At 44.3% G+C, this 12814-nt stretch overlaps 1 protein-coding gene across 2 annotated transcripts in view; it reads left to right on the forward strand.

Annotated features, from left to right (window-relative positions):
• Positions 1 to 12814, forward strand: part of rasal2 (RAS protein activator like 2) — a 68003-nt gene continuing 55189 nt past the window's right edge. For both annotated transcript variants that reach the window (XM_080503543.1, XM_080503544.1), the window contains exon 1: positions 1 to 577. In XM_080503543.1, coding sequence (XP_080359669.1) covers positions 451 to 577 — 127 coding nt within the window. In that variant the 5' untranslated portion in view covers positions 1 to 450. The remainder of the gene's footprint in view (positions 578 to 12814) is intronic.

Here is a 12814-nt window from a genome sequence, read left to right on the forward strand (position 1 = left end):
ACAGGGGGCAGCCCGCCGGAGGCAGACGGAGTCACCGCCGCATGTCTCCGCTCACTTTCAGCGGCTCACGCGGGGATTTAACAGCAGTCGCTGAGCCGGACTCGAGTGGCTACGGGAGAGAAAGTGCTCAGAGAACCACCTGGGCTTCGGTTTGGTGGAAGTTTAACGCCCGCTTCAGCGAACCTGGGAGAGCGGAACAATGAGGGAGCGCGAGCCGGGCTGCCGGACCGCCGCCGCGGGCTGCCGCCGCTGCTAACGGCTAGCTCGGTGCGGCTGGACGGGTCAGAGCGACAAAAAGTCTCCCGTGACGGAGGAGACCGGGGACCCGTGACACTTTCTCCCGTCGTCTCAATACGTTAGCCGTGTTTTTTAATTTTTTTTAATTTTACCAGGATAACGCGCACTTTTCTGGTGTTTCTTTTACCGAGAACAAGTTTTGGTCGTCTGGATATGGAGACGGACTCTCTGGCAGGCGACGTGGAGTCTCTGCACGGCGGACTGAGCCTCCTGGATCCCGTGATGGACCGCATCCTGGTGGACACCGTGTCCCAGCAGCAGGGCTGGCTTCGGGTTTACGGTAAGGATACAAAAAAACAAACAAAAAGTGTGGACAGGTGTGCTCCCAGAGGGTCAGCAGGAAGAGGTGTGTGGAGGGTTGCTGCCGTCCGGAGGAGCAGGTAACAGCCCAGGCCGAGGTCATGGCGGCCGGCTGATGGAGCTGCCGCTGTCCGCCACACGGCAGCGGATTCCTCCAGTATTTCACCCCGGGTCCCATCCACAAGGGGTCAAAGGTCACCCCCCCCCCCCACCCCCCGGGACCACCGGATCAGGGTGTGACTCCCCGGCAGGCCTTGGATCTGATCTGGTTCCCTGTAACTTTTCAATAGTTTGAAATACTTTCTCCATCCAGAAGACAAGGTGTTGATCCCATCAATCCTATGAATGTTTCTAATGCTGTTGAAACAATACTTTATACTTTTAAATGCATATTTAATTCAACATTGTCACTCGCTGTTCCCAGGCCACGATTAAATAACTAAATGTATAGAAAAATCCACAAAAACAGCCCCATTGTCCCAAAGAGGCTTTTATGGTTAATCCACTGACGGTACACCAGCTTCTCAACAGAAAAGATGAAAAAGTTTGGACATAGCCACAGACTGAAGTGGAGAGAATTAAGATTTGACATGAAGCTGTCATTAAAGTTATTCCTAGTTCTGTCACATACTGTCCACACAAAGGTGAGATTTACTCACACCTCATGTGTGACCTTCCAAGGGTCAGAGAGCAGAGGTCAATCTGGCTTCGCTTTTGACAAAGATGTCAAAAAATCATATGGACTTCGCCATATCAACTCCCCAACGTGTTTTTTTTTGGCAACAAGCTCTTTAACAACTCACCCTTTGTGCTATATTGTACACACATAGAGTTAAAGGGTGTTCCTTTGGTTTTAAAAGTGATAAAAAAAAAAAAGAAAAGTCCTGAGACTCATTGCTTTAGAAGTATTGCTGCAAGAGGTTTTTCAAAATTTCCCATTGTTTGATTTCTAAAATACATCGCCCACAGCCGCACAACATTGTAATCCCTTTGGATGTCAATATTTTCACCCGAAACCATATTAAATCATCAGAATATCAACAACAAAAAAAACAAAACTCCCACACAGTACTTCACAACTGTTGTACTTCATGACAAAACTGTGTATCTGGAAGAAAAGCAATGTGATTCAGTCTGGAGAGACTGGGGGCTGTTTCAACTTGACATTTTCTCTTAACTTAAATTTTTTTTGTTGTTGACGAAGAAAGAAAGTTGATGGACGTCAATTAGACAAAGCGGTTGCCCGGGTCAAGCCAGCGTGTTGAGACTTATGTTGGAGGAGAGTGTGAATATTCGGAGTCACGCAGTCGTCCAAATATGACGCAGTGACTGAATGAAGGATCCACACGGTGACTCAGTTTTTCTCCGGTGACTTCCACAGCGGAGGCCAGCGTCGCAGCTGTTGCAAGCTCATGTTCCCCCCATCTGGGACGCTTTTGTTTCCCATTTATTTCATTAAAATAAAAGTTTCAGCGGCTGTCGAGGGTGTTGTCACGGCGATGTTTTTGGTTTTCCCTACCTTGGCTGGAGGTGAGCTGGTCAAGTATCTTTAGTTGTATCAATAAGAATTTAAATGTAATGTCAGTTTTGATACATCATGAGTCGTCTGCGCAAATAAAGAGAGAAGCTCCTCGGTCGGATTGGTGGAATCGGCAGCCTTCCTGTGTGAAGTTTGCATGTTCTCCCTGTGATGGGTCTGGGCGCCTCCCTTTCTCCTCGTCCACTGGGTTTGGCTCCAGTTTTGGATTTAAAGGGTATAAATATGCGAGAGATGGATGCTGGGAAAATTTAACATTTGAAAAATGGTAGTTTTTGAACCCAGTGAGTCAAATAACTCATGGAGAAGTAATACAATCATAATATGTAATTGTTTAATAGCTTATTAATTCACTTGCCTTCATTTGGAATTGAATCCCTGATTTATTACTGGTGTTTGAACATGCAAGTTTCCCCTTTAGGAGATTTTCGCGCTTAGAAAAGGATTTCATTAAACCCCCTTTTTCATTTTACAGTCCTTAAATCTGGCCAAAGTCTGTTTCTTGCGAGTTTGAATTGCCGAAACGTGCAGTGGCGGTGGTTCCATGCGATGCAGCGCCGCAATCTGCAATTGCAGTGCTTCGTGTCAGGATGTTTGCCCTGCTTCCACCCTCCTACCCTCTACCCCCACCCCCCCACCCCTTCATGATGTCAGCCGCTGCTTTGTGCCAGTGATCTCACCCAGCAGGACCTCGGCTCTGGCATCAGGTCCTCGCTGCCGTCCACTACAACTCACATACCTCAAATAGATCCAACAATGGGCGCCGTCGCTGCACTCAGGTTGGGCCGCTGGTGACGGTGGTGGTGGTGGTGGTGGTGGGGGGGTCGTTGGTGAACATGGAAGATGTTTTGGCCTGAAGTCATGGGAGGGCGTGGTCAGCTTTGCGATGACGCCTGGTTTACTGAACCATGAGCTCATCCTCTTCTCCTTTTGTTAATGGAGTTTATTTTGTAAGAGGAGAATCTGTCCAGTAATAATAGTTCCTTTAATCCTGGGTCGCTTTTATAACTCGATTGCTCTCGAATGTTAAGAAGCGAATGATTTGTTCGCCTGAATAAAGTCGCGACTGTCAGAGAGAGACTTTTATGACTTCTTGTTACATATTAGCTTTTTTTTTTTTTTTTTTTTTTTTTTTTTACTGCAAGCAGATAGTGACGATTGATTTCCGTGTTTCTGTTTGAATTCACAATGTTCAAAGGCTCATGTTTACCACTTTGTGACAGTAATTCTGTCAGAGGATACAGTATAGTAATAATAGAAGTGTGATATAAGTGTGATTTCAAGTAAAAACCACACACACACACACACACACACACACACACACACACACACACACACACACACACACACACACACAGTTTAGTCACTAATTAGCCTCATATTCTAGAGCGAGATTGTAAATGTCAAAACTTTGACCATCTGCTGTTGATGTTTTTTCTGATTTGGAAACGGTTTCTTTACATTTTTACAGTATGAAAGCAACCGTCTTCAATCAAGCGGCTTTCTACACCAGTGGTTCCCAACCTTTTTTGACCAGTGTACCCCTTGAGCTGGTTTCCATGTGAAAAGTACCCCCTCTCTCGTGTGTGATTATTCGCCTTAATGTGTACTTATATTTAACCCTTTGTCTTTCTATCTATCCAACTGCTCATTTAAATAAAACAATTATTGTGAGTGTAAAAACATACCTTTTAATGAGATACTTGCGCTTGCTTGTCTTTCATAAGTCTTTCATAATTCCTTTTTTCACTGGGCTCCCCTGTGCCTGCGTCCGAGGCGACGGTAGCAGTAGCGGTAGCTGGACGTTTACTCCTGCCTAGCCATGCATCCATGTTTACAGTCGGTATGCAGCTAGAGTTAGCTAGCTTCGCGAATCGTGCGCGCCCGCAGCAAGAATGTGAACCTTTTTTTTTTTTTTTTTTTTTTAAAGCGCGCCACTTTATAGTCTTTTCATATTATGTGCATTGTAGTGTTACAATCACTGTGGACGAACTGCTACTCATGGAAAATAAACGTATGGCCTTACTAAAATTCATGATATAATACAATATAATATAGTATAATTTGTGTGTGTGTGTGTGTGGATACTGTAGGCTAATTTATAATCTTTCTGCGTACCCCCTGCAATACCCTCGCGTACCCCTAGGGGTCCGTGTACCCCCGGTTGGGAATCACTGTTCTACACTACTGTAAAAAAAAAAAAAAAAAAAAATAGAGAGAAAGCTTTTGCATTGCAGCACAAAATAAATCTACATTTTTGTAATTTAAAAATAATCTCCCAATGATAACATGTGCAGCTGCAAAAATACTCCAGCTTGGGCTGAGTTGCAGTTTGTTTATGAACATTCTCCAAATGATAGGCTTACATATCCAATCAGGCATTTTTCATTGAGATAAATTATTGATTACACTTAAAGTAATTCCCTAACTATTCCCCCTTTTCCTAATTAACATAACGTGGGCCGGCACAAAGGGAAGCGGTTGTTTTTAATCAGCCTCTGTGTCGGCTCAATGGAAGCATCGACAAAGTGCATTATCCAGAGAAAGGCTGGTGTGTATAAGCCTATTAAAGCTGACTGACTGCAGCCAGGCACTTTAACTCTGGATTTGTCCTTTTTTTTTTTTTTTTTTTTTTTTCCCCTCCACGCACCCCCTCCGGCCGAACGGGCCATCGTTCAGGAGTTAAGTCGGCTCAGATGAACATGAGAACATATGCTTTATCATTTAATCTGGTGAGGGGATTAACCGTGGACCGTGACAGATGATGTATGAAACGACCAGGTACCCGTTGTTCGTCCTCACAACGTGATACAAACTGTGAAATGTCACATCGTAGGAAGGAGACTGGGGGAAATGCAACTGCTGTCAGTCATGATGTCCTCTTGATACCATTGCCAATGAAACTGACGCTCCCCAGTCCCTTTGAAGGGTCGGCGATGGGGGGGTGGGGGGGGGGGGGGATCTGCTTCTCCCTCGGTGGAGCCGGGCTCTTTTTTTCGTTGGAAGTCGCTGGTGGACGGATGCAATCCTGCCCGCTGAGATTCTCAGCAAGCATATTGGACGGGGGATTGTGGGAGTTTGTTGTTTGCGGGCCAATTCACACCTGAGGTTCCTGCAAGGAGCAAGGCACGCCGCCGGAGGTTTGGACCGCAGCCAGCGAGGCGGACGTTAGATTTATGTGTTCTCTGAGGCCGGACATTGGAAAAAAAGACTCTCATCTCAAGTCATGTTGTTGTTGTTGCTTTTTCCTGTCACCTCAGATTCAAGAGAGTCTTTTGCATTAAGGAAAACTGTCTTTAAATCATAAAACAAAAACCGAACATGTTGTGAAAATGATCATTCCTCTTTGATTCTTCAGGCCAGTTTTGTTTGATGTGTTCATGTTTGCCAAGGGTTTGGACTAAACTCTGTTTGTAAAAGGCTTAGATTACATGATTAATTTGGGAAAAGCTCCAGAAGTTCCTCAGAATTGGTCACTTGCACAATTAAACTGTCAAAGTTGCTCAGCCAGCAGAGTGAACATTCTGAGTGTTAATTATTTGAATGGGAAAACTGCCAAAAAGATGTTCCTTTGACTCATTACGGGACTTTGGACGTTTATCTGCTTCAAATTTAGTTGTATATTTTCAAGATTGTCAGCTTCTGGCTAAGTTGAAAGACCCAAAGAAGATTTTTAAGCATTTAAAAGATGGATTTTGTTCAGAGAGGTCGGTGTAGTTGTTGCCCCACATGCAGCTCATACCCCATTAACTAACAATCAGACGTTGTTTAGAACACCCAGTAAAACATTGCTCCGTTTATTTGACTGAGATTCTCTTGAAAAACGATCCGTATGGAGGGAGAACCTCAGATCTTCATCCACATTTTGTCATCGGCCGTCCTCATTTCACAGTTTATTTCGTTTCGATTGTCTAAATGTGGGAATGTTTCCGTTACACACGCCAAGCATTACGGCTCTCAACAATAATGAGTTACAAATGCTCTCCTAGAAGTCTCGGCTATACTAATCGTGGGTGTCACGTTTGAAAATCCAACGTTACTGTCTTGTATTCGATTAAAGTGTTGTATTTACTTCAGTACTGAAGATGTTCACCATTTCTCAGAGACGGGATTAACTGTAAGAAACCTCTTCTTTCAGTCTCGGATCTCCAAGTGTTGAGCTGAAACAGATTTGTTGGAGAGACCAGGTCTTACATGGTTCACACTTTAGCATTTTGGATGGAGTGTCGCTGGTTGTTTTGGTTCCCTCCACGCCGGCCTGCCGTCAGGCGAGTGGGCTCAGGCCCATGTCGTGGTCCTGGGGACAATGGAAACTGATCAGAGGAGGAAATGGAAAGTTCCCTCCAAGCCCCGCTGTTATCAGGATGGTGGTGGTGGTGGGGGGGCGTTGAGACAGGATTTCCCTTCTGAAACAAAACAAGGAGTCCAGCTTCACTGGACCAAAATAAGCCGCAGTCTATTTCGGGACACCGAGTGGAAAAACACAGGATGAGGGATTTAAAGAGAATTCTAATCAGCCCAGAGCTGGCATGGCTGTAGCGTGTTGATCATCATGGAATCGAACATGTGTCTGCGTTACCAGCCCCCCCCCCCCCATTAGTAGTTTTCATGTTTTTGTTTTGCTCGTGGGCTCCAAAGAATGGAGGCATGGAGCAACCGGACCTCTCCATCCTTATATTTTATATTTTGTATAGTGACCTGCAAAATGCTTTTAATAACAAGATTAAAGCGATTAAAGCCCCTCTCCATGGGGCCTTTACTGAACATGCTCTACGCATCACGAGTCTTGTGTGATAATCAGGCATATAGAACATCTGCATAGGTCTGCAGCTGCATCCTCTCATAAAGTTGTGCCACATCTGACATAACGGACTTTAAGACCAAATATGATCAGTCATTCTTTACCAGGAAGGAGAAATGTCTGTCGATAAGGCAGGTTATTACCGTTCCCTTGGTACTCCATGATGATGTAATAAGCCCGTACAAACAGTTTTGCCTCACAATGAGAGCAGTTTGCACATTTTAAACAAATCATATCAAATCTGGAACAACCCGGGGCTCCTCACTCTGCTTTTGTATGAGTGTTTTATGCCGCTCTCTGTTGTTTTAGGATCCGCCCATCGCTCCTGCAATCAAATGATTCCTATGTCAATGTTTGAACGCTCAAGACTTCAGCATCCGTGTACCTGGTCGGAGGGGAAGCTTCCTTGTTTGACTGTCTCGTCAGGTGTCAGGTCCTCGCAGTCCTTAATCTGATTACCTACTGGAACCTTTGAAAGCTGTAACCACAGAGCAGAAGTGGATCACTGTGTCACCGACGGCCTGCAAGGTTTAAAGCGCGAGTTGTGAATGTAAATGGGATTAGGGAATCATGTGCTGTCATCTCAGATGCTGCTGCAGCCTCACCTCAGGGCCCGTTTATCTGCTGCTGTCAAACTTTCAGTAAAATAGCTTCATCTATTGTCTTTGTCCCGACTGTGGACGCTCGCTTCAATCAACTACTCCATACCTATAGATTAGATCGAGGAGCGCCTCAATCTCCACATCAGTAGATGACGGATTCAATAATAATCTGTGAACATACTGCACAGACCAAAGGAAGTCCTCACTTTAAACAAAACACAAGTACAGACATTGAAAACCTTGACAGTGTTTTCATTAAAAGGCTGTACTTTGAAGACTTGTTCTGACGTAATCCCTCAGGCTCCATTACTGCACCTTAACAACGTCTTTTATATTTTCTTACATCAACACTTGTATGAAATCAGTTGTTGAGTGATGGAACTTTTTGTGGTATGAGCCAAAGCTCTAGCCTATAGCCACTCAATTGGCCCAATCATGAACTTTTCTCTTTATTGTCTGTAAAATTTAGTGAGATCACTTTTGACTTTTTTACTTTTCTCAATAGACTTGATGCTGCTTTAACCTTTCAAGACTTTGCGTGGAGTTTGTACCCTCATTGAGCGTGTTTCACATCATAACACAGTTTTTTAAGACGCGTTAAAAGATGAAACACACGCAGACAGCTCATGAAGCTGCGGGGCCTTGGGGCCACCAGTCTGTAAAATGCTCCATACTTGTTCTGCGGTCCAGAGATGCACAGAAGTTTTCAAGTGAAAAATTACTCTTTGATACAGTGTAAACTAGCAAAGCAAGCTTTGATGTACACAAGCAAGAGCATCATGGTATGGAAAAGTAACAAATACGTCGCCTCAACTTGACATTTTTTTTCCCCAAGCAATCCAATCGACTTGAGATCTTGAACTTGGTCTTGAACTGTCTTTTCATTTTCTGGAGGAGTCGTCTGTCCTCAGATCAGTGAGTGTCAACTGTCAGCCCCCATGTGAGAACTGTAGGAGGCTTACCTATAATTCCTCAGGGTCAACTCCCCACCGACTGCTGATTTATTGGCCATTTTATAGCTGCCTGCTATTTCCAGCTGGAGGCCACTGGTCTTCTCCTGGTTTCCGGCAGGATGAGGATGAGGAGTGGACAAAGTGGCGCCCGACCAAACGGCATCGGCGTGATCAGTCAGTTCACAACACTTCTCAGGGCCTGCTCCAGCCCACAGAGTTGATTTCCTGTTTATTGTGTCTGAATGAAAACATCACATTTCATAGTCACTATATTCAATCAGATTAGTTATTAGTCAGCATATCAACCAAGTAAAAACAAGCTGCAAGTTTAAGTGTAAAAAATGAAAAGATTATGATTATTTATCAAATACTGTGTAGAAATCATTCAAAACGGTCGTGGTTTCGAGATCAGCCGGCTGTGGGATGTTTATTTTCAGACAGGCCATCAGATTTAAAGGGAACGCTCACTGTTTTTAAAGTCCGTGTGAATCTGGTTTGGTGCATAGTTCCCCCTTTGTGTCTCTGTGAACAGTGTTTACTTGTTGCGTGGCAGGATTGTAACCGACTGTGACCCTCCGTGTACCGTTTCTAATTCCGAATTCTTCAGAGGACCGTGGATGACAAAAAGTGAGGATTTTCTTCATGAGTAGAAGGAATGTTTTTAGAGTTACTCAACCATCAGATTGCCACAGTGATTCAAAGAACCACTGTGCCCTTTTCAAGATAAACACTAATAATTGATGCTATCGGATTGAACAATGTTGTCGCCTGAAATAACTTGTGTGACTCTCCTCTCTTCCTCAGTCTTAGTCTTTTCATGTATAAAATGAGTAACGCTGCTGGGAATGATTCCATAAAGTCACCCAGAAGGAAGCCACTCTCACAACTTCAGGAATCTACAATAGCTCCTCCTCACATCTGACTAAGATTTCGCTAGCTTAATACCTATTAATATCAGCACCCGTCTGTAATCAGATTACTCAGGAATGCCGTGACAGGCCGATATTAGGTGTACTCTGGTGCTTGAACACTGGAAATTGGGTGGTAGAACCTTTCTTCCTCAGTCCAGTGACTTTCTGTTCACTTTCTGAGTGTCTTAATTTGCGAATAGCTGAATTGAAGAAGAGGACACAGCAGCCTGAGACACAAAAGGATCTCAACCTGATACGAATTAATTGTTTTCCCAGCAAAACAATGTTCAGATTTTCTGATAACTTATTGTGCGTTATAATGGAACCGCAGCACAGCCACAGTGCAACATTGGACCTTAAAAATCCCAGCCAGGTGAAGGTGATCTGGTTAGTCAACCAGGTGTTTTGTTTTTGCTTCATCTTCATTTTAACATTGGGATTAGTTGGTAGATTCTATCTCTTGATGCTTAGAGACCTCAAACTTTATTGCTTCTTGCCAGCTCATTGAGTCCATGGCTCTCTCCTAAACTCTTCCGCGGCTTAAGGCTTCCTGGGTCTTAACTCTGACCCACATGTGACGTCGCCTCCTCCACCAGCCGCTTCATTATCCAATAAATGCTGATATGTGGGTCACTCGGGGCAGTGCGCTCTTTAAAGCCTCAATAGGAAGAAGGTTTACTGGAAGATTTCGGCTTTGAACGAGCTAAATTTCAGTTTCCCCAACTTCTTGTTTTCATACGGATCAACAAGCAAAGTGACTCTTGTGGGGGGGGGGTTCCATTCGGCTTCCTTCTTGTGCCGCGGCCAAGCTTTTCCATCAGTGAAGTGATCAATGGAGTGCAGTGAAGTTATTTTGTGTCCATTGTCTCCGAGGATGAGTTTTCTCAGCAGACCCCGTCTCGGTGGGATGTCGCTCCTGCTTCCTGTCTGCCCACAGAGGCCTGGGGCTCTACAGAGAGGAGGGGTGTACTCTTCAGTGTCTATGCATATTCATGAGATCCCACATTCAGCAGAGTGCTGGCACATTTAACCCTTTAAATCCCCAATTAAACACTGGTAATAAAGTGGTATTGTGTTGCCAGATCTCATTCGCACACGGCTTCAATTCAAACTCTGTTGAAAATTCTCAGACAAAACATTTGCCATGTTTGCTAGGATTTTCCATTTTGAGCGACTTCTGTGTTGTTGCTCATTTCTGTCTTTTATTTTGTATTTGCTATTTGCCATCCTCACATTTCTTTCTTGTAGTTGTTTGTAATAGCGTTTATAAGTCACATAACATAACTCTGGTTGTTTGAGTGATGGCTCTGAGGCCGCACTTGCACCGTCACCGTAATGTGACCCAATTCTGAGTTTTACTTGTGCCAAATTGAAACTAGGTATGGGGCCGGTCCGATCCGGTATCAGTATCGGGTTCTGATCCCAACGTAATTCATCGATGGGAAATTTCCGATCCAACCTGCAGAGATGTCCAGTCCGTGAAGCCTCGTCTGTGCTTTATTGTTGCCGAAATGACTCCACAAGTGTTTCCCTGCCGGCTGCTCTGCTTCCTGGCTGCAAAATGCGGAATGGATTTCCTGAAGGGAGGCGGTACTCAATGAGACGCGGAGTCATGTGTCAGCAAATCCGTTCCATAGTTTACAGCTAGCGAGCAGGCTAGCGCATTAGCACTGTGGCTATCCAACTTTTCTTGACAACATCTCGCTGTTTGGACGTATTTTGTGCTCAAAACACTGCAAAGTATTGACACGGATGCTCGCCAAGGAGCTGGCGTGTAGAGAAGAGTTTATTACAGCCTCATATAAAATCAACAATAATGATGATAATAACATAAAAGTAAGCAGAGCTCCTGTATCGGAATAGTATCGGTATCGACAGATATCCAAATTCGGGTATCGGGATCAGATCGGAAGTTAAAAAAAACGTGGATCGGTGCATCCCTAATTGAAACTGTTCTGATTTTTTTTTTAAACTAACTCATAAGAGATGTGAAGTTGTAATATTTTTTCGATCTCAAGGTTGATTCATAAAAAAATACACCGACATTTCTTGCTGCAATGCTTAAACTAATAAGTAATAAAAAAAATGTCTGGGCAGAATCATGGTATTTGACAAAGAATATATATATACATTGGATTTGTCAATATGACGTCAAACAGTGTCAGTTTGTCTCAGAAGGGACCGAACATTACATCAGTTTGTAGTTTGATCATGTTTACTCATCACTGATAAGTAGGTGCCACAGATGACACATATTCAACCAAACCAAAAAGTCAAAGGTGACATTTGATCATTATGATTGTGTATACTGTCACCTCTTAAAAAAGAAATTTGTTGAAACACATGTAGTTGTGAAACTTTCTAATTCCTAATTTCTGACTTTGTGAAGTGCTCTAACAGCATCAAGTTTTCTGAAGCATTTGCGATATTCTAAGTTTTTTTGATTAATTTTAAGGCCATATAGTTTGACCTTTTATTATCATTTTGTCACTATTCAGTAAAAAAAAAAAAAAAAAAAAAAAATTAAACAGGAAGTAGAGATCGCACACAATACAGCAGAAAAACAAGACGACTGACACCATGTGTGGTTTCAGTTTCCAGGCTGTTCATACGGGAAACCACAATCTGCTGGTTTGCTAAAAGCTGAAAGCTGATTGGTCATGCACTGACACCTGACTTCCTCCCTGGAAGACGGTCGCCAGCCACCTAAGCTGAGCTCTTTACTTCCACGTTTGAGCAGCTCCTCAGCCACTGGACTCTGGCTGTCAGAAATGTGCCGCAAGGGTTAGTATGTCCACGTTTGAGCACAGCTATTGGCGAACCAGCTGTGCCGGCTGTTTTGGAGGCCTCCATCTGCTCGCCGCTGCCTGGAAGAGGCCTGTGATTACTGGACCATGAATGAGACTTGTGCAGTCCTTGAGGGTTCTGAGACTTCAGTCCAGGCTCCTTACCAGGCTGCTTCCCGCTGGCACTATCACAAGAAGAACTGGCATAGCACCAACCTCCAGCCATTGGACAGATACGAGTGGAACACATCTGCACCGACTCCCCTGCGGCAGCTCAGCACTTTTGCGAACCCGACACACCGGCGCTGGGCTCAGCCTGACGGTGCCAGCCAGGTGAAGCGTAGAGTTTTGCCCTACTTCCGATCAATATCCGAGCCTGGAACCGGCAGCAACGACAATGAGAGGAAAGCCCTCCACAAGGCGGGATCGGACGCTGTGGAGCGAGCGTCCTCCATCAGCAGCTTCATCAGCTCACTGTCTCGACGGATCAGCAGGGTCCTGAGGGCCGAAGTGGAGCACGGGGAGTCCGGTAGGACAGTTCACTGAAGATCTGTCATCTTTTCTTTGGGGTGTCACTTAAAAATGAGCTTGTCAGAATTTATAAGTTTGGTCCATTGATAATATTCC

The sequence above is a fragment of the Blennius ocellaris genome (genome assembly GCF_963422515.1).
Source record: "Blennius ocellaris genome assembly, chromosome: 10".
NCBI lineage: Eukaryota > Metazoa > Chordata > Actinopteri > Blenniiformes > Blenniidae > Blennius > Blennius ocellaris.